At 42.8% G+C, this 21,356-nt stretch overlaps 1 protein-coding gene across 6 annotated transcripts in view; it reads right to left on the reverse strand.

Moving 5' to 3' along the window:
• Window positions 1-2,083: 2,083 nt before the first annotated feature.
• LOC138807810 (uncharacterized protein C2orf92-like) overlaps window positions 2,084-21,356 on the reverse strand; it is a 35,558-nt gene continuing 16,285 nt past the window's right edge. For all 6 annotated transcript variants that reach the window (XM_069993577.1, XM_069993576.1, XM_069993580.1 and 3 more), the window contains 6 exons: window positions 18,629-18,730; window positions 16,975-17,043; window positions 13,935-13,982; window positions 6,501-6,611; window positions 4,341-4,491; window positions 2,084-2,470 (listed from right to left, as the gene is read on the reverse strand). In XM_069993577.1, coding sequence (XP_069849678.1) covers window positions 2,338-2,470; window positions 4,341-4,491; window positions 6,501-6,611; window positions 13,935-13,982; window positions 16,975-17,043; window positions 18,629-18,730 — 614 coding nt within the window. In that variant the 3' untranslated portion in view covers window positions 2,084-2,337. The remainder of the gene's footprint in view (window positions 2,471-4,340; window positions 4,492-6,500; window positions 6,612-13,934; window positions 13,983-16,974; window positions 17,044-18,628; window positions 18,731-21,356) is intronic.

Genomic DNA, 21,356 nt, shown 5'->3' on the forward strand with positions numbered 1-21,356 from the left:
CAAAAATATTTACCTTGGATTTGCTATGGACACTGAAGCCACAGGAATAGATAAGAGGATCTTATCTTATCCTATCTATCCAATACCTGGTAACCAATACCACTGAGCTTACTGCTTTGATTTAGATATTACTTGAGTGTCTCCCCACAAAGGTTCATATGTTGAAAGGTGGGGCTCCAGTGTGGTAATGTTGACGTAGTGAAATATCACACCAAGGAAGAGGTTACAGCATCCCCTGGAGCGAATGATCTTGCTCCCCTCAGGGAAGCTGGGTTTGTCTATGAAGATTCAGAAAGACCTCATCAATATACCAGAGATTCAGGAGGGGACAAGAGCATCATATCTAAGGATCCATTGTCATCAGAAAACTGCAGTGACTGCTCCCCTCCCCCTACAAAAAAAGACATGGAAGCCTGGAACATTCCCCCCAGGAAATGAACCTGTGTAGCCAAAGTGCTGGAAGACAGAGCAACACGGGGCAGGCAGAGGAAACACTAAATCAGGGACCATAGCAGCTGTCATGCTCACTTCCCTCTCCCAGCTCCTTATATGAAAAGCCATGCAGTGGTGAGTGCTTTAAGTTTCAGGTTGTGCTGATCTCACTCTTCAATGGCATGTGGCTCCTGGGACTTTCTTTTTGCCACTTGTGGGAGATGAGGCGTGAAATTTGGAGTTTTCATTCATTAAAAAGGACAGATAACACCTAAGTGATGACTGTGTTAGGAATTTTCAGTTTGCCCTCCTCCCAACCTGCTCTTGTCTAATTGCCGATGAATTCCAGTTATGCCCTTACCTTCTAACTTCCTGTTGGGAAGCTTGGAGGAGACTGCAGGGCAGAAAGACCCTGAGTTTGGAGTGTGGAGTCCCCTAGTCTGTTCATGTTGGGTTGTTACAATCCACTTACATTCCTCTCACAAAGTGTATAGCATGTTAGAGATTCCCATTTATTCTCCTCAGCATTGGAGATTGAAGCCAGGGGCTCATGAATTCTAAGCAGGTGCTCTACTACTGAGTTAATCCCTAGCCCTCCTTGGTCTTTGCTTCACCCTTAAAGGTAACAGCTTCTCACTCTGGCTTGCTCCAGGGTGCTTTTCTTTGTTGGTTTCCCCTGACTCTGCTCACAACTTTATAAATAAGCCCCCTTCATTATATTTCCAATTACCCCAGTTACTTTTCTTGTTAAAACTCTCCTGATCCAAAGCTGGGTGCTGGTGACTCATACCTATAATTCTAGCTACTTAGGAGGCTGAGATCTGAGGATCATGATTCCAAGCCATACTGGATAGGAAAGTCCATGAGCCTCTTATCTCTAATTCACCACTAAAAAGCTAGAAGTAGAGGTGTGGTTCAAGTTATAGAGCACCAGATGAGCAGAAAAAGAAACAAAAAAACCAATGTAAACTCAGGGATGGTGGCAACGTCCTGTATTCAAACTCTAGTACTGACAAAAATAAAAATAAAAAATAAATAAAACCCTCCTGATCCTTTAAGCAGAAAATACCCTCTGTTGGTGAGCTCTCAAAATTCTTCCTAGTTTCTGATTAAATTTTTCATATATTTTGACTTCAAAAGGACAGAAGATATTTGGTAAGGTCATGTTCTCACACCCCCCCCCCCCACATTGTGATTTTTTTCTCTTTTGGTGGTACTAGGGTTTGAGCTCAGGACTTCAGTCCTCATTAGGCAAGCACTTACCACTTGAATCACATCCCAGCACAATACTGTAGTCTTCCATGGGGCAGAGACCGTGTCTGACTCATCATTAGTTCCCTCATATTTTGGGGTGGGGGGGGGGGGTCCAGTCGTGGGGCCTGAACTCTGGGCCTGGGTGCTGTCCCTCAGCTCTTCAGCTCAAGGCTAGCGCTCTACCACTTGAGCCACAGCACCACTTCCGGCTTTTTTCTTTTTTCTTTTTTTGCTTATGTGGTGCTGAGGAATCGAACCCAGGGTCTCGTGCATGCAAGGCAAGCACTCTACCACTGAGCCACCTTCCCAGCCCCGTTCCCTCATATTTTGATAGTCTGTATATCAATTGTTCAATCAATGTCTGTGCAGTGAATGGCTTAAGAAATGAGTCAGTGCTTTTATTAAATGCATAAACCTATTTGTTAGGTTTGTCTTTGGGTAAATGTGCTAAGGTCCCTATACCATACCACCATAAGCATCCATTGGCAAAGTGTTCTTTCTTGGGCCATTCAAGATTGGGAAAAGAAGGTACACGTTTTTGTAGCATACACTTCATAGCCACAAATTGAATTGGCCTCTCCATAGTGTCTGGGTTGAGTATATGCTCCCATCTCAGCTGTGAGTCCAGGACTGGTTGATCCCTCACCTGGCTTAGACACAGGAACAGTTCTTCAGCTTATTCACTTTTCCCCTAAATTTTCTGAGAGTCTTGTCCTGAGACTTTTGCCACCAACTCTTTCCATTCATTATAAAAATATTGTATGTCATGTTTGCTGGAGGACACCTAAAACAGAGCAAGAAAAAAGACACTGTTCATTCTATATACAGGAATTCCTAGTACATATGTGTTGGGCAGTGATAGAAGCTGATATTTCCAAAGGATCAGAGCTGTCCTCTTACATCAGGAAGAGTTGACATGCAGATAAGAGTCTCACGGACTTTCCTGCCTGGGCTGGCTTTGAACTGTGATCCTCAGATTTCAGCCTCCTGAGTAGCTAGGATTACAGGCGTGAGGGAAAACAATGGGCCCAGCAGAGTTGTGAAACAGGCCAAGCTTATTTTCAAGAGTAGTTAAATCCTCTGTCTCTAATTTCTATCATATCCAAGCTACTCTCCCTCTTTGTCTCCATTCTTGAATCAGAACCTGGATGTAGGGCCTGAAGGAGTGACCAGTGGCACGAGCCTTGGCATTTAGGAAAAGCAATACCATTCTTTTTTCTGTGTGCATGCACGTGTGAGTGTGTGTGTGTGTGTGTGTCTGTCTGTCTGTCTGTCTGTCTGTCTGTCTGTCTGTCTGTCTGTCTGTCTGTCTGTCTATGCTAATACTAGGTCTTGGACTCAGCACCTAGGTGCTATCCCTTAGCTTTTTCTGCTCAAGGCTAACACTCTTCCACTTGAGCCACAGTTTCTTTTTGCTGGTCAATTAGAGATGAGTCTCATAAATTTTCCTGCCCAAGATGACTTTGAAGCCTATTCTCAAACCTCAGCCTCGTGAGTCATTAGGGTTTTAGGCATAAACGGCTGGTGTCCAGAGCAATGCCATTTTTTTTTTTTACCAGTCCTGGGGCTTAAACTCAGAACTGGGGCACTGTTCCTGAGCTTTATTGCTCAAAGCTGCTACTCTTCCACTTGATCTATAGCTCCACTTCTGGCTTTTTGGTGGTTAATTGGAGATAAGAGTCTCATTGACTTTTCTGCCTGGGCTGGCTTTGAACTGCAATCCTCAGATGTCAGTCTCCTGAGTAGCTAGGATTGCAGGCATGAGCCACTTGAGCCTAGCTCAGCAATGCATTCCTATGGAGAAATGTAAATATTGTAGCTTCAGAACCAGAAGGAGACATATAAGTGGGAAATGGACACCATCCCTCCTCACATACCTCTGTCCCCTTTTCCCTGCCCAACACAGAGTTGGGCAGAACCTGAGAGGCCTGAAAGACCGTTCTTCCATCTGGGGATGCAAAACGAGTCTCATAATTTTGAAAGCAATTAAACCTAATGTTATAAACTATCTGTTTCCCAGTGCCTGCTAAAGGTTCTTGTCTCAGCACTGGAGCCTAGTTGTCCAGGAGGATAATCAGAATATTTGACATGGGAAGCAAAGTGGCCACAATTGCAGTCTTGTCTCTTAAAGCCCTACTATGCCAAGCATAAGATCAAGGGGATTTTACAGTCCCTGGGAAGTTCCAGGAAGTGGCTGTTGAGCCACCTCCCTTCTATATTGTAACAATTAGCACAATTGACCCCAGGGTGAACAACTGAATTTCAGCCCTCCTTTCATCTTTCCTCACTCTCCTATTGCTGCACTCAGCCTTTCTTTTCTATACCCATATTCCAATTTTCCAGCCAGAGGTTCTATCACCTCCTCCTGAGTAACGCTCAATATGGGGAGTGTGTAATCAAACCATTAATGGCCTAAGGAAAACACCTTAGCCCAAGCCAGATATCCCCCAACCTGGGTGCGCATCAGAATCACCAGGCAATGCCCCAAATCAATTGCCCTGGCAGGTAAGAGCATGTCAGGTGACAAAGCACAAAAGGAGGTGGTGATTCCTGCTCTCCTCCTAGATCTGGACTCCACAGGAAACACTGGGGGCAGCTTTGATCCAAATACCCATGTGTTCTTGGAAGAGAAGTGGGTATAGAGAGCCACTCACAATGGGCGTTTCCTTCTGAGGTATGCAGAGAGCATGAGCAGCAACAGCACGATGATGGCTAGGATGCAGGCCACTGCAATGGCGGCTGTAACGATATTCCTCTGTAGGAAGCGCATCAGTTGCCCACACGGCTGACTCCTATATTGGATATCTAAATAAGAAGGCACAGGGCGGAGTAGACTAAGGGCTGACCCCATGTACATCCCTGCCCAGTCACCCATGACCAGGAGCAAATGCAAAGACAACCTGGTGGCTAGCTAGCCTATTAACTGCTAACTGCAAGAAGGACTGGCATTGCTTAGGGCGATAGACCCATATGTATGCTGTCCAGAGGTAAAGTGAGATGCCGAAAGTTTGGGCTGGCCAACAACAAAGCAGCCAAAAAGAAGGCTCAGACCAAGTGCTGGTGGCTTGCCCCTGTAATTCTAACTACTCAGGAAGCTGAAATCTGAGAATCACAGTTTGCAGCAGCCTGGACAATCCGTGAGACTCTTGTCTTCAATTAACCATCAAAAAGCTGGAAGTAGTACTGGCACTCTACCACAGAGAACAAAGGGATAGCATCCAAGACCTGAGTTCAAGCTCCAATACCAATACAAAAAAAAGTGGGGGGGGGGGGGGAGGAAGGGAGGAGCCGGGCACTGGTGGCTCATGCCTATAATCCTAGCTACTCAGGAGGCTGAGATCTGAGGATCACGGTTCAAAGCCAGCCTGGGCAGGAAAGTCTGTGAGACTCTTATCTCCAATAAACTACCAGAAAACTGGAAGTGGCGCTGTGGCTTAAGTGGTAGAGTGCTAGCCTTGAGCTGAAGAGCTAAGGGATAGCACCCAGGCTCAGAGATCAAGCCCCACGACCAACAAAAACATAAAGGGGGGCCGGGGCTGGAAAGGTGGCTCAGTGGTAGAGTGCTTGCCTTGCATGCATGAGGCCCTGGGTTTGATTCCTCAGCACCACATAAGCAGAAAAAGCCAGAAGTGGTGCTGTGGCTCAAGTGGTAGAGTGCTAGCCTTGAGCTGAAGAGCTGAGGGACAGCGCCCAGGCCCAGAGTTCAGGCCACATGACCGACCAAAAAAAAAAAAAAAAAACATAAAAGGGGAGGAGGCTGGGAATGTGGCTTAGTGGTAGAGTGCCTTGAGCATAGAGTGGCTCAGGAATAGTGCTCAGGCCCTGAGTTCAAGCCCCAGGACTGGCAAAAAAAAAAAAAAAGGAGAAAGAGAAGGAAATTTAATAAATCACAATTTGTAGAGGTGAGATCATGCACAAAGATCTGAGTTCTATCCCCAGCACCCTCAAACAATAAATAAAACAAAAACAACTCTTCTCTGGTGCCCCTCCTCTCTGCCCTACCAGCTTCATTCCTTGCTGGAGTATATGTACAGGTTAATTTTATCAACCTGATTGAGTTGAAAGATGTCTAAGAGATTAGTAAAACCCATCTCTAGGTATTGAAAACAGCCTTGTCTGTGTGGAAACAATATAAAGTAGCATCTTTTTTTAAAAATGGTCAAACCTTAGAGTTTATTTAATTCATATTTGGTGTGTACATGTGCGCCAGCACTGGGGCTTGAACTCAGAGCCTAGACACTGCTCCTTAGCTTTTCTTCTCAAGGCTGATGCTCTATTATTGAGCCACAGCTCCATTTCTGTCTTTTTGCTGGTTAATTGGAAATAAGAGTCAAACAAGCTGGGTACCACTGGCTCATTCCTGTAACCCTACCTACTCAGGAGACTGAGATCTAAGCATTGTGGTTCGAAAAAGTCTCCATGAGACTCTTATCTCCAACTAATCACTCAAAAACCACTCAATAACCTTGAGTTATGGCTCAAAGTGGTAGAGTGCTAGCCTTGAGCAAAAGAGCTCAGGGACAGCACCCAGGCCCTGAGTTCAAGCCCCATGAATGACCAGAAGAAAGTCAAGCAGGTTTCCTGCTGTTCTGACTTCAAACCACTATTCTCAAATCTCAGTCTTCGAGTAGCTAGGATTACAGGAAGGAGTGAGCCACATACACCTGACTTAATCGTTTTAACTGCAGCCAATATGTTTTTGTATGTAAACTGAAGATTTGCTGATGTCTCCTGGGGTAAAATACTATGAAAGGTACAAGATAGTCTGCAATCATCTGTACTAGATTATTAGTTCATGCTATAGGTATTATTACCTGGACTAACTGTTTCTTGAATTATTTCTTCAGCTTGAGTAGTTAATTCATCTTCTGCATGTCTGTTGAAGAGAGAGAATTCCTTATCCCTTATTTCTTCTGAAATGTAATCTACAAAAAGCAAAAAGATATGTTGCCATTGTTTGTATCCTAAAATTCCCAAAGGTTCCTGTGTTAAAGGCCTGGCCTCCACAGTGGTTCGATAAAAGAGTGTTGAAAGCTTTAAGAAGCAAGGGCTAATGGGAGGTCTTTAGATCATTGGGGGCGTGCCCTTGAAGAGGACTGTGAAACACCAACCCCCTCTTCTTTCTTTTGCTTCTCAGACATGAGGTGAGCAAAATTCTCACCATGATGCACCACAGGCTCAAAACAACAGGGCCAATCAATCATGAACTAGAACCTCCAAAACTGTGGCCCCAAAATCAGTCATTTCTCTTCATGTTGATTAACTCAGATGCTTCATTATAGTGACAGAAAGCTAACACATCCATGCTCATCTACAACCAACCATTGGCCTGTGATTAATTTCATTTTTATAAATTTTTTCTTCTAGAGTTAACATGAACAGCTGAGGGTTTGGGGATCATTTTTTTTTTCCAGCCCTGGGGCTTGAACTCAGGGCCTGGGCTTCTTGTGCTCGAGGCTAGCACTTGCCTTTCTGTTTCTGTGGTACTGAGGAATCAAACCCAGGGCTTCATGCATGCTAGGCAAGCACTCTAACACTAAGCCACATTTCCAGCCTGTGAAATGCAGGGTTTTTTGTTTTTGTTTTTTATTTTCTTTGGTCAGCTGTGGGCTTTAACTCATGGCCTGGGCATTGTTCATGAGCCTCTTTGTGCTCAAGGCTAGCACTCTACCAATTGAGTTACCACACCACTTCCTTCAGACTTTTAATCTACAATAAACCAGCAAAACAAAAACAAAAAACCCAGAAGCAGAAGTATGGCTTAAGTAGGAGTCATGATCGAAAAAGCTAAGAGAATGAGACCATAAGACCCTGAGATCCTGAGTTTAAGCCCTAGACTGTCAAAAATTATAAATACAAAATTGAACATATGTAAAAGTAAAAAGATTGGTCTAATGAACATCCAGCCAGGCGCCAGTGGCTCACGCCTATAATCCTAGCTACTCAGGAGGCTGAGATCTGAGGATCTCGGTTGAAAGCCAGCCTGGGCAGGAAAGTCCGTGAGACTCTTATCTCCAATAAACCACTAGAAAACTGGAAGTGCCACTGCAGCTCAAGTGGTAGAGCGCTCACCTTGAGCTGAAGAGTGCAGGAATAGCACCCAAGTCCAGAGTTCAAGCCCCACGACTGACCAAAAAAAAAAAAAAAAAAAACAACTTCCATGTGCCAATCATCCCAATCTTATACACACACACACACACACACACACACACACACACACACACACACACACACACCATATTTTAAATAACAGGACTTATGGAGATAGAAAATCTGCCACCAATTAGCCGGGCACCTGTGACTCATGCTTGTAATCTTAGCTACTCAGGAAGCTGAGATCTGAGGATCATGGTTCAAAGCCATCTTGGACAGAAAAGTCCATAAGACTCTTATCTCTAATAAACTTCTCAGAAGAAGCCAGGATTGGCAATGTGGCTCAAGAGGTAGAGCACTAGCGTTAAACAAAAAGAAGCTCAGGGACAGCACCTAATCCCTAAATTCAAGCCCCAGGACCAGCAAAAAAAATAAAGCCAAGTAAAAATGCACGGTCTTGAGTGTGAGTCCCTGTACAGGCACACACACACGCACACAAACACACACACACACACACACACACACACATACACACACACACACACACACACACACATACAGACACACACATACAAATCTTGGGCTGGAGGTGTAGGTCAGTAGTAGATATGAGGTCCTGGATTTAATTTCCAACTCTAAATAAATAAATAAAATCAAGGAGACCTGTCTCTCTTTTGTTTTCCCAATGCTCCATGTGGATACAACCTAAGTATTTTCTAAATACTAATTCTGTTTGGCATATTAATATTTAATAATTACTTATGATTAGATTGATTTTATTTAACTATGAGCTGTCAAGAGGACAAAAATGATCATTTCCCTTTTAGCTTCCAGCACAGTGCCTATGACCAAGTAGGAGAAATATGCAGTGAGATCTTAAAAGTAAGAGAATAAATCCTGAAGACTCTTGATGCAACTCATAAGAGAGTTTGAAGCAGAACCACCCAAGTAAACATTCTTATGGGCCAAAGCTGGAGATCAACCAGCTGCGAGAAATCAGCTTCCAAAATGGCTCACTAATAGGACAGTTGACTTGCTTGCTGGCTACAGGCAGGAGGGCATGATTCTGCACAAGGGCCCATGTTCTTTTTGATTGCTGGAGTGTTCTCTCAACATGAAGCTGACTTTCACCAGAGTGAGCAATCCATGAGACAGCAATGTCATTTATGATCTAATCTATGAGTAGCCCACCATCCCTTTACAGATTAGTTTACCACCGCTCATTAAAACAAGTTGCCAAGTCCAGCCCATACCCATCTTGTCAAAGGAGAGGCAACAAAGAATTTTAGGTCATATTTTAAAACCGCTACAGGAATTGAAATCTATAGAACATACTTGAACAATGAAACATTCACTTCTGTCTACATGAACGACAGGACTTAACTTGCTACTTCAAGCTCTCTGAAAGAGTTGTAGATATAACAGAAGTCACAATATTTCTGAGCGATTTACATTCTACAAGATGTCTATAGATAAATATATAACTAGATGATTTCAAAAATATTAGACTGAGCCTACAAAATCAGATATGTGACTCTTTTTTAATCTACACATTAAGTTCACATTATTCTAATATTTTAATCCCAAAGGAAGTTTCCCAATACATGTTTTCCATTTTTGAACATTAGTTATTGTCCATACGAATGTCATGGCCAACTTATAGTACTATTCTTTCTCTTTAAAAATATATTTTATTGTTATTATAAAGCGGCTTACAGTTATTTAAGTCAGGTAAAGAGTACATTTCTTCTTGGACAATGTCACCCCTTCCCTATTTTCTCCCAGTTTTTCCCTCCCAACTATCCTTTCTTTAAAAAAAAAAAAAAAAGCAGCCGGGCGCCGGTGGCTCATGCCTGTAAATCCTAGCTACTCAGGAGGCTGAGATCTGAGGATCTTGGTTCAAAGCCAGCCCAGGCAGGAAAGGCCATGAAACTCATCTCCCCAAAACCACCAGAAAACCAGAAGAAACACAGTAGCTCAGGTGGTAGAGTGCTAGCCTTGAGCTGAAGAGCTGAAGGACAAAGCTCAGGCCCAGAGTTCAAGTCCCATAACCCACAAAAAAAAAAAAAAGCAAAAAATTGACCTTAAATGAAGTTTAGATTGACTGCTACACAGCTGAGACCTTGATATCTGGGGAAATAGAAGGTAGCAAGCACCGTTTATACTTACAAAATGATCCTGCACTGAATTAAGTTAAGGAGAAAACTGTATAAAGCTCGTTGCTGGGGGCAGAGGTGGGGGGGTGCAGTAGTTGTGGGATGGTAGGGGAAAAACAAAGGAGGAGGCAACAATGCTTGATAAGAAATGTACTCATTATCTTGCTCATGTAATTGTAACCCCTCTGTACAGTATTTTCACAATAAAAAGCTTATTTAAAAAAATAAAGCTCATGAAATGAACCCTAAGACATGTATTCAAATCGTTTTTTTCTTTCATGCGATTGTTTCTAACACATTTATAAAATTATTTCCACATTTATAAGATTATTTCTTTGTTGCTTTGTATGTCCCTTCCCCACAGTATAACCCCTGCTTTCAATGCATTTGATGTAGGTATAATTTGTGGAGGGGAAGGGGAAAAACAAATCGTTTAAATAGGGATACAGGTGGACCCATTGCAACAATGAGATGTACAAGTCGTTATGTTGAAAACGAACTTTACAACTTTGGTGCAGGGGAGGGGGGGAAAAGGGGGCGGGGAGGTTTGGGGGGGGAGGATGGGAAGGGATGGGAAGGGGAAACAAAGGAGGAGGCTACAATGCTCGATAAGAAATGCACTCATTATCTTGCCCATGTAATTGTAACTCCTCTGTACAGTATTTTCACAATATAAATAAATAAATAAATAAATAAAGCAAGCTCATTGTTAAAGGATAGCTTTAGAGATGTCATCTTTGATACTAAGCAAACATTCTAGAAAAATCTATCAACATGACAGGTTGGGACCTGGCACAAGGTCTAGGAGGTGGTTGTATGCTTGTTCTAGGGCAGATGAACCCAATAGGGTACAAAAAGGGCTATCAGTAGGTTCTGCATTTGAAAATTCTTTCATACAGTGTGAACACTTACAGGGAAACACTACCTTCCATTGCTCCAGTGGTAATGTTATTTTGCTGGTTCAGGGGCCTGAACTCAGGGCCTTGAGTTCCCACTTGGCTTCCTGTCTCCCTTCGTGGCTGGCCCTCTATCACTTGAGCCACACCTCCACTTCGGGAGGGTTTTTGGATGGTTATTTACAAACACATCCGTCAGATTTGTCTGCCCAGACTGGCTCTCACCCTCAATCCTCAGATCTCATCCTCCTGAGGTCTAATTATAGTCATGAGCCACTGATACCCAGCTCCAGTGGAAAGTTTCATTGACCCAGGTGGAATCCACTCAGCAGAACTTAGAACAGCTGAAGCCAAATTGTCCCACCCTGGGGACCCCAAGTTACTGGGTTACTTAGAAAATCTAAGGGGGTGCATCTGAGGATTATTGCTGTGTGTGATGTCTGCAAAACTGTCTGCCTTCAAGTTCCTCCGGATGTCCTTAACATTGATGTAAGTGGTGTCTCTCAAGGCATCCTGCATTTAAAGATGAGCACTGACTCCTATTAGCCATCTGAGCTGCATCAGGTTTCTTAACCTGTTTCCACATAGAAAATAGAGACACAGAAGAAAAACTACATAGGACTTCTGTGTGAATTAAATGAGATAATGTAGTTGAAAACTCCAACATCTGGAAAACAATAAGTGCTCTGTATGTCAGTGTTATTACCATAATAGTGATCATCACTGTTATAGAGAAGCATACCATTCATTCACATACTTACTCACTTCTAATGTTTTATTAAAACCTTTTTATGTCACTACCCATCCCTGGGAACCAAACTGTGACTGTATCAGATTGTGTTATGATTTGCCCCCTGGACATTTCAATGTGTAGACTACAATGATACTAGTAAATATGAAAGGGGAAGCAGACAGCTCAGGAAATGAGAAAAAAAGGCTTTAATTAGAAAATTCTGTTCATTTTTATAAAAGGAAGAGGTAGGATGTAGCTAAGTATAGCATGCACAAACCCTTAGTTCAAACCACTGGGGGGAAAAAATGAGGGAGATTGTAAATAAGTACTAGAGTTAAAAGAAAGTTTTGTCTTGGTTTTCCCTGGAGGCATAATAGAAGTTGGGAAGTAAATTTATTCAAAAGTAATCAAATAGATAGTTTTACGAAACAAAAATTCAAACTAAATAGCAAGCACTGTCACTCCAACTATATTATTAATTAGACTTATACAATTAGCAATGAGATTGTATTATGCAGGGTCTAAGGGACATTCTTTAGGGGATGAGGTATGCTGGTACTATATAAACACTCCTGGGCACACAACACCTGACACCTGCAGGAACCATTTAGACTACCATAAGTCCAAATGGAACAACAAAGGATTCTAGGAAATGGGATAGCAACATGCAAATGAATTGAAGGTAGACCTTGATCTAACACTATATACAGCTATGATTTCAGAAGCCATCAAAGCTAAGTGGTAGAGTGCTCACCCAGCATGTAGGAGGCCCTGGGTATGATCCAAAGTACTATAATAAATACATATATACATACATACCAAGAACCTATATATAAGACCTAAAACTATAAAACTGTTAGAAAAAAAACAGGGCAAAGACTTGGTGACATTCCATTTGGCAATGATTTCTTAGATATGATAGCAAACGCACAGACAGTAAAATAAAAAATAGGCACACTAAACTTAATAAAAATGTAAATTTTTGTAAACTTTTTCTTGGGGTGTAGATTCAAGTCTGTAATTCCAGGAAGCAGAGGCAAAGGAGGGTCAAGAGTTCAAGGCCATAACCCAGCGTCAGTGGTTCCTGCCTGGCTAGCTACTCAAGAGGCTGAGATCTGAGGATCATAGTTCAAAGCTAGCCTGGGCAGGAAAGTCCATGAGAGTCTTATTGGAATTGGGGCTACGGCTCACTTGGGAGAGTGGTAGCCTTGAGCACAAAAACTCAGGGACAGGGGCTGGGAAGGTGGCTCAGTGGTAGAGCGCTTGCCTTGCATGCCTGAGGCCCTGGGTTCAATTCCTCAGCACCACATAAGCAAAAAGAAAAAAGCCGGAAGTGGTGCTGTGGCTCAAGTGGTAGAGCACTAGCCTTGAGCTGAAGAGCTGAGGGACAGCACCCAGGCCCAGAGTTCAGGCCCCATGACTGGACCCAAAAAATAAATAAAATAAAATATATACATATATACTGTATATATATATGTATGTATGTATATATATAATAAAAAGAGTTCAAGGCAAGCTTAAACTGTGAGATGCAATTTGTTTTTTTTTATAAAGAAAAATTGAAACTTTTTTGTGAATGAAAAACGACATCAACAGATTAAAAAATAGAGGGAGAAAATGTTTCCAAATCCAATTTTTGACATGGAAAATAATAGATTTCTAAAACTCAATAACAACAAAAATCAATACAGGAGCTGTGAAGGTGGCTCAGTGGTAGAGCGCTTGCCTTGCATGCATGAGGCCCTGGGTTCGATTCCTCAGCACCACATAAGCAGAAAAAGCCAGAAGTGGTGCTGTGGCTCAAGTGGTAGAGTGCTAGCCTTGAGCTGAAGAGCTGAGGGACAGCGACCAGGCCCAGAGTTCTGGCCCCACGACCGACAAAAAAAATAAAAATAAAAATACAATAATGATCAAAAGACTTGAAGAGACTTTTTTTTTTCAAAAGGAAATACAGAAATGTACAATAAGTACAAAAAATAGTTAGGAGGCTACAATGCTTGATAAGAAATGTACTCATTATCTTGCCCATTTAATTGTAACCCCTCTGTACAGTATTTTCACAATAAATAAAATAAAATGGGCCTTCCATTAAAACAGGGGGGGAAATACAGCTAAAAAAATACTCCAGGAGCTGGGAAGGTGGCTAAGTAGTAGAGTGCTTGCCTTGCATGCATGAGGCCTTGGGTTCAATTCCTCAGCACCACATAAGCGAAAAAGCCGGAAGTGGCGCTGTGACTCAAGTGGTAGAGCGCTAGCCTGAGCTGCAGAACTGAGGGACAGTGCCCAGGTCCAGAGTTCAAGCCCCACGACAGACAAAAAAAAAAGTGTTGGAATAGAAATAAAAAGATTTCTGTTCTCAGAGTCACTTACTATAGTTCTGATGTTCCGCCAAAGCATCTTTTTTTTCATTGATGTCTCCTGCAAAATTTGGAAGAATAGAACATTAATCTGGGATCTCTGGATACATCCAGGAATATATGCAACTTACCTGAAATTCTATGAAGTATATACTATATCCAAAAAGGTAGAGGAAGTGGTGCCATGACTCAAGTGGTAGAGCACTAGTCTTGAGCTGAAGACCTGAGGGACAGTGCCCAAGCCCAGAGTTCAAGCCCCATGACCAACAAAAAAAAACTCCAGATCACTAATTATTAAAAATTGTATTAAGCCGGGCGCCGGTGGTTCATGCCTGTAATCCTAGCTACTCAGGAGGTTGGATCTGAGGATCACCAGGCAGGAAAGTCCGTGAGACTCTTAACTCCAATAAACCACTGGAAAACCAGAAGTGGCACTGTGGCTCAAGCAGTAGAGTACTGGCCTTGAGTTGAAGAGCTGAGGGACAGCACCCAGGCCCAGAGTTCAAGCCCCACGATCAACCAAAAAAAAAAAAAAAAAAAAAGAAAGAAAGAAAAAGAAAAAGGATCAGGATGCCAATGGCTCATGCATATAATCCTAACTGCTCAGGAGGCTGAGATCTGAGGATCATGGTTCTGAGCTAGCCCAGGCAGGAAAGTTTGTGAGACTCTTATCTCCAATTAAACACTAGAAAACCAGAAGTGGCACTGTGGCTCAAGTTGTAGAGTTCTGGCCTAGAACATAAAAGAGCTCAGGAACAGCACCCAGGCCCTGAGTTCGAGCCCCATGACTGACCAAAAAACAATAACAAAAAAAAACAGCAAAGCAAACTACAATCAGATAACACCTCATACACATGAATATGACCACCATTTTAAAAAACTAAGCCAGGCACTGATGGCTCACACCTGTAATCCTAGCTACTCAGGAGGCTGAGATCTGAGAATCATGGTTCAAAGCCAGCCTAGGAAAGCAAAGTCCATGAGACTCTTATCTCCAATTAACCACCAGAAAATGGGGAGTGGAGCTGGTAGAGTGCTAGCCTTGAGCTAAAGGGCTAAGGGACAGTGCTTAGGCCCTGAGTTCAATGCCCACAACCAACAAAAATATAATAAATAAATAAATAGTAACAGAAAATAACACATGTTGGCACGAATGTGGAGAAATTGGAAAATTGTTCTATTACTGGTGAAACTGTAAAGTGTTGAACCAATATAGAAACATATGGCAGCTGTCGAAAAACGTAAAAATAGAATATATATATGTATATATACAAATATATCCAATATATATGTGCACAAAAGAACTGAAAGCAGCTAGGAAGGTACTTCTCAGGATAGCTGAGAATATCCATTCAAAGCCAGCTCAAACAGAAAAGTTCATGAGATTCTTATCTTCAATTAACCAACAAAAGCCTGAAGTGGAGCTGTGGCTCAAGTGGTAGAGTGCTGCCTTGATGCCTTGAGTGAAAAGCTAAAAGGCAGCACCCAAGCCCGGAGTTCAAGTCCTACTGCTGGTACTTACATACATACCCCCCCACCTTGCTCTCACACACATACATACATACACACACACACACACACACACACACAGAACAAAAAGCAGTATTTATATATCAACATATTCACCATGACAAAATGAAAAGGCAACAAAACTGATACATCAATGGATAAATAAAAAAGCAAAACGGGGGATATACAGACAGCATGCAACTATCTCCACTACTACTCAAGTTCGTCGGAGATATTAGCAATGTAGTTAGACATGAGTTAGTCAGTGAGAGGCATAATAATGAAAAGAAAAAAACATCACTGACATAATCAGAAGCTTAGAATCAAGTAAGATGAGGATACAAAATTAAGGTACAGAAATCAGTTGCCTTCCTATTACAAAACACTAGGCAGAGCACACAATAGTCATTTTATGTAACTATGGATTGGGGGGGCAGGTACTGGGATCTGAACTCAAGGTTTGCTCAGTTTTTTCACTAACAGCTGGCGCTTTACCACTTGAGCTACGCCTCCAGTTCCCACAATTGTCATGTTAAGGATTCTGTTATAAATTCATCCCTGAAAATCATCCAAGTCAATGTTTCCAAATGCCAGAAACTAGTCACGGGCTGACTTCAGGACTCACCCAGGGACGGTGTAAAAATTAGTGCCTTAGCTGGGCCAGTGGCTCATGCCTGTAATCCTAGCTACTAAGGAGGCTGAGATCTGAGGATCACAGCTCAAAACCAGCCTAGGCAGGAAAGGCCGTGGGCCTCTAATCTCCAATTAACCACCAGAAAACCAGAAGTGGTGCTGTGGCTCAAGTGGTAGAGCACTCGTCTTGAGCTGAAGAGCTGAGGGACAGCGCCCAGACCCACAACTGACAAAAACAAAACAAAACAACAACAACAAAAATCCACAGCAGCTTCCTAGGCTCCACTTACAGAACTAATGCTAGCTGATGCACAATCAGATCAGAGAACCCCAGTGCCTGTGCCTACACTTGTACCTAGGAAGAACCTGTCTTTTCCCCCTCAAACAATGACAATTTACAAAAGAAGAAATACTTCCTGGGATAGTTTCTCATTCTGTCATTCACCAAAATCAGGTCAAGTAAGATAAGCCTTCCCTAACTCAGAAGGCTGCAATTCCACCAGCATCCCTCTGGGTGGCGCCTCAGGAATGTGTTCAGCCCCTCACAAGCCCAACCCCCCACACTCGGGGAAAAGGGATCTGGTAACTGCGTGGAACAGCATTCCCTTGCTGGGCCAGTTTCTTTCCCTGTCATGAACCTGCCTGCCAAGGCCAGACATAGGTCTGCTCACTTTACAGAAGCCGATTTTCACAGGGTATCACAGTTCCCTCAACCTGACCAGGGATTTGACATGCTCCCTAATGTGAGGTGAAGCACCCGCAGTGCCAGGCCAAGCATCCTCTACAGGAGAGCGACTCCACCAGCCAGAGGCGCCATGGGCACAGCTGCAAACTTAGTTCTGAACTTGAAAGAGGAAAATAGTAACTATTATGAATTGACCCCAATCCTAATTTTATCCGCTTGTGTTTACCATTCTGCGTTTTGTCCATTGGGTCAAGAAAAGATTCTGGTTCTGGAGACTTCTGGGCAACACTGATTTCTTTGATAAAATGCATGAAAAAGAGAAAGATTTTTGTCAGTACATAGATACAAGCATCTTGACCCCTACATTTTATATTCTGTTTCTTTTTCATTCTCTTTCTTTCATTTTTTAATTTTTTTTTTCTGCTCCTAGGGCTTGAACCTGATCAGGGCTGAGCTTTTTTTCTTAAATGCTACCACTTTCATCTTTTTGGTGGTTCATTAGAGATAAGAGTCTCAACGGACTTTTCTGCTTGGACTGGCTCCAAACTACAATCCTCAGACCACAGGTTCCTGAGTAGCTAGGAGTACAGGCATGAGCTTGTAGCTAAGTTTAAATGCTAACATAGAATCCCACTTAAATGTGGAAATATGAGTTTTGAATATAATGATGAGATTGCACATGACTGCTGATTGCAGCAGAGCTTGGGCAGATGTATCAAGACATGGGAATGCATATCTGTGTGCAGCATACCAATGGGCTGCCACCAAGGACTGTTTCTCACTCTTAGTAGCTTGCTATTACATAATTTCATCATAATCACCTGTTACCATCTGGATATCTTAATTTTCTCAATATTGTTTCTTATTTTGGAGTATTTTTGTTTTGTTTTGTGTTAGTCCTGGGGCTTGAATTCAGGGCCTGGGTACTATCCCTGAGCTTTTAGGGGCTCAAGATTAGCCCTCTACCACTTGAGCCACAGTTCCACTTTTATCTTTTTTTTTTTTTTAATTGGAGATAAGAGTCTCACAAACTCACTGGTGCCTCATGCCTGTAATCCTAGCTACTCAGGAGGCTGAGATCTGAGGATCGAGGTTCAAAGCCAGCCCAGGCAGGAGAGACCATGAGACTCCTATCTCCAATAAACCACCAGAAAACCGGAAGTGGCGCTGTAGCTCAAGTGGTAGAGCGCTCGCCTTGAGCTGAAGAGCTGAGGGACAGCGCCCAGGCCCAGAGTTCAAGCCCCACGACCGACAAAAAAAAAAAAAAGAGAGTCTCACAAACTTTCCTTCCCCAGGCCAGGTTCAAACTATAATCCTCATATCCTAGCCTCCTGGGTAGCTAAAACTGCAGGCTTGAGCCACCTGTGCTCAGCTAATGTTCCTCTTTCTTGATGGTATGAAGTTGCTTTTTTCTCCATTGTTGTCATTTCTGTGGGTGTTCCCAGGGCAAGTCACTATTGTTCTTATTGTCTTTTCAAGGATGACGGTATAAATGATTCATGGGTCTCTCAAACTACTTCATGCCCATGGAAATATAAAACATATTGCATGGGGAAAAAAATTATTCTGCTACTTCAGGGTTCACGTGACCCAGGAATATGAGCTCCACTTGCAAATCAGGTGCCTGTCCCCTGATCAGCCCAGCTCACCTAACTCTACACACAGGGGATCACCCCCAAATACACCTGACCCTACAATCATCTAACCCTATAGCTAATGGAAGGTTATAAAAAGGATGCTAGACAATTCTTTCCTCCACATGTCCTTCTGGTATTGCTCCACCACCAGCTGGCTTCCAGAATGCTAAAATGATAGCATGGTAAACTTAATATGCAGCCTAAGAAATATGGGCAATTCCTCTGTCAACAATATGTACTTGCCTTCATTCATGTCTTTCTTTGTAATCAGTCTGCCTGTTGTTCTGGCTTCATTGTGTACCATGTGGTGTGGATCTTTGGGAAACACCTGCAGTAGAATCTCATCTCAATGAAACAAACAAAGACATGTTAATGCCAGCAACACAAGACTGGTATATTTTGCTAGGTATCTAGCAGTCCATGAATAAGTAAGTATTCTTTTCAATCCTGAGTGTCATGATTAAAAACCTGTAAGAAGGGTATTCTGGGGCTGAGAATGTGGCTTAGTGTTAGAGTGTTTCCTAGCATGCATGAAGCCCTGGGTTTTGATTCCTCCGTACCATATACACAGAAAAAAACTAGAAGTGACACTGTGGCTCAAGTGGTAGAGTGCTAGCCTTGAGCAAAAGAAGCTCAGGGACAGTGCCCAAACCCTGAATTCAAGCCCCAGGACTGGCAAAAAACAAAAAACAAACCAAAAAAAACCCACGAAGGATATGAAGAGATGTAAGGCCAGGCACTGGTGGCTCACACCTGTAATCCTAACTACTCAGAAGGCTGAGATCTGAGGATTGCAGTTTGAAGCCAGACTGGGCAAGAAAGTCAATAAGACTCTTATCTCCAATAAACTATTCAGAAAAAGCTGGAAGTGGTGTTGTGACTCAAGTGGTAGAACACTAGTCTTGAGCAAAAGAAGCTCAGGGACAGAGCCTAGGCCCAAAGTTTAAGCCCCAGAACTGGCAAAAAAAAAATTAATTTAATCACAGGCTTTCTTTTGTATCAGTTAAGATAATCATATAGGGTTTTTCTTCATTCTTTAAATATAGTATACTGCACGTACAGACTTTTGTATGTTTATTCCAAGAATAAATCCCAAAAGGTCTAGTGTGCTAATATTTTGTTGTAGATGGTTGGATATCTATTTACTAAAGTTATGCATTTGTTGTTTTCTTGTAGTGTTTGTCTGCTTAGTATCAGGAAAATACTGGCTTCTTAAAGTGAATGAGGAAGGGCCGGGTATCAGTGGTGCATGACTATAGTCCAAGCTACTCAGGAAGCTAAGATCTGAGAAGCATAGTTCAAAGCCAGCCCAGGCAGGAAAGTCCATGAAACTCTTATCTCCAATTAAACAGCAAAACGGCCAGAACTAGAGCTGTGGCTCAAGTGGTAGAGCACCAGTGCCAAGTGAAAAGAGCTAAAGGACAATACCCAAGCCCTGAGTTCAAGCTCCAAAACTGGCATACACACACACACACACACACACACACACACACACACACACACACACACACACACACACAATCTACTGCATCACACTCTTGGGGTCTGACATCCTCTTTAACCAACACTTGATACATATTACAGTATAAATGAAAACTCAAGGAAAATAAATACATTAGCTCCTGTGAGGTTAGACATAGAGTGGACTACAGGGTGTAGGAGCCAATGGGGGTGAGAGGGGTGCTTACACAGGGAAGGTAGGCAGGTGGGTGATGGAGTAGCTGGCAGAGGAGACCCCTGTGGAGAGAGGTGTGTCCTCCTCATCCATGTCTGGGCTGTTGCACTGAACTCTCCCCCCTCCCCATCCATTTGTTCCTAGTCTCTTCTTGGCTGCATTCTTTTTGTCCCATGGCTGATGTAAGTAGTGCAGGAGAGTGTTTTTCTCACGATGATTTACTTGGTTGGGTATTCCCAAGTGGACAGGTAGACACAGAGGCATCAATTCAAAGTTTTGTGCACAATGTAAGCATGAAATTGGTTAAAATTGCTTTTGTTGTAGACAGGCAATCCTATTTTTAAAAATCAGCCATCTGTAGTTTACCTGGCCACTGCCCCAGCCACAGTGAGTGCTGCTTAGATATGGCCACACAGTCTTTTCTTTGTTCTTAAAGATAGCTTGTTAGGGGCTGGGAAGGTGGCTCAGTGGTAGAGCGCTTACCTTACATGCATGAGGCCCTGGGTTCGATTCCTTAGCACCACATAAGCAGAAAAAGCTGGAAGTGGCGCTGTGGCTCAAGTGGTAGAGTGCTAGCCTTGAACTGAAGAGCCCACGCCCAGAGTTCAGGCCCCACAACCAACAACAACAAAAATAGCTTTTTTAGATGTCAGATGCTTGTGACTCACACCTGTAATCCTAGCTACTCAGGAGCCTAAGATCTAAGAATTGAGGTTTGAAAGCCTACTAGGGCAGAAAAATCACCAAGACCAGGAGTAGGGGCATGGCTCAAGTAGTAGAGTGCCAGCCTTAAGTGGAAAAAAATCAAGGGAGAACACAGGCTTTGAGTTCAAGCCCCAGTACCAAGACACACACATACATACAAAAGTAGTTCAATTGTTAGTTCTATTTCCAAAGAGGAGGTAGGGAATCTTTTTTAATTCCCTCAACAAAGGAAAGGAGATATGGACTTCTATCCAACAAAGTTGCCTGCTTCAGGGCTTGAGGGTAGAAAATAGTAACTTCTACATAACATGCTGAAGTTCACCAGGAATATACTCGGCTTTTCATTCAGCTCTCCTTGGGCACTGCCAGTATTTCACCAGTTCTTCAATGTTCCAGAATAATGGTTTACCATAGTGGATGCCAGTTCAACTGTTGTTTTGGTAAAGAGACAGAGACCTGGAGTGTCCCTACCCCACCATCTTCCATCTGGACCTTTGCTTTTCTCAAGTACTAACTGAGAGTTTGGGATTCCATCAATGAAGCACAGCTAAGAATCCCCAGAGAGCTTTAAAAATTATTGGTGCAAAAGTC

This window comes from Dipodomys merriami, unplaced genomic scaffold (genome assembly GCF_024711535.1).
Source record: "Dipodomys merriami isolate MVZ:Mamm:240054 unplaced genomic scaffold, mDipMer1.0.p SCAF_435, whole genome shotgun sequence".
NCBI lineage: Eukaryota > Metazoa > Chordata > Mammalia > Rodentia > Heteromyidae > Dipodomys > Dipodomys merriami.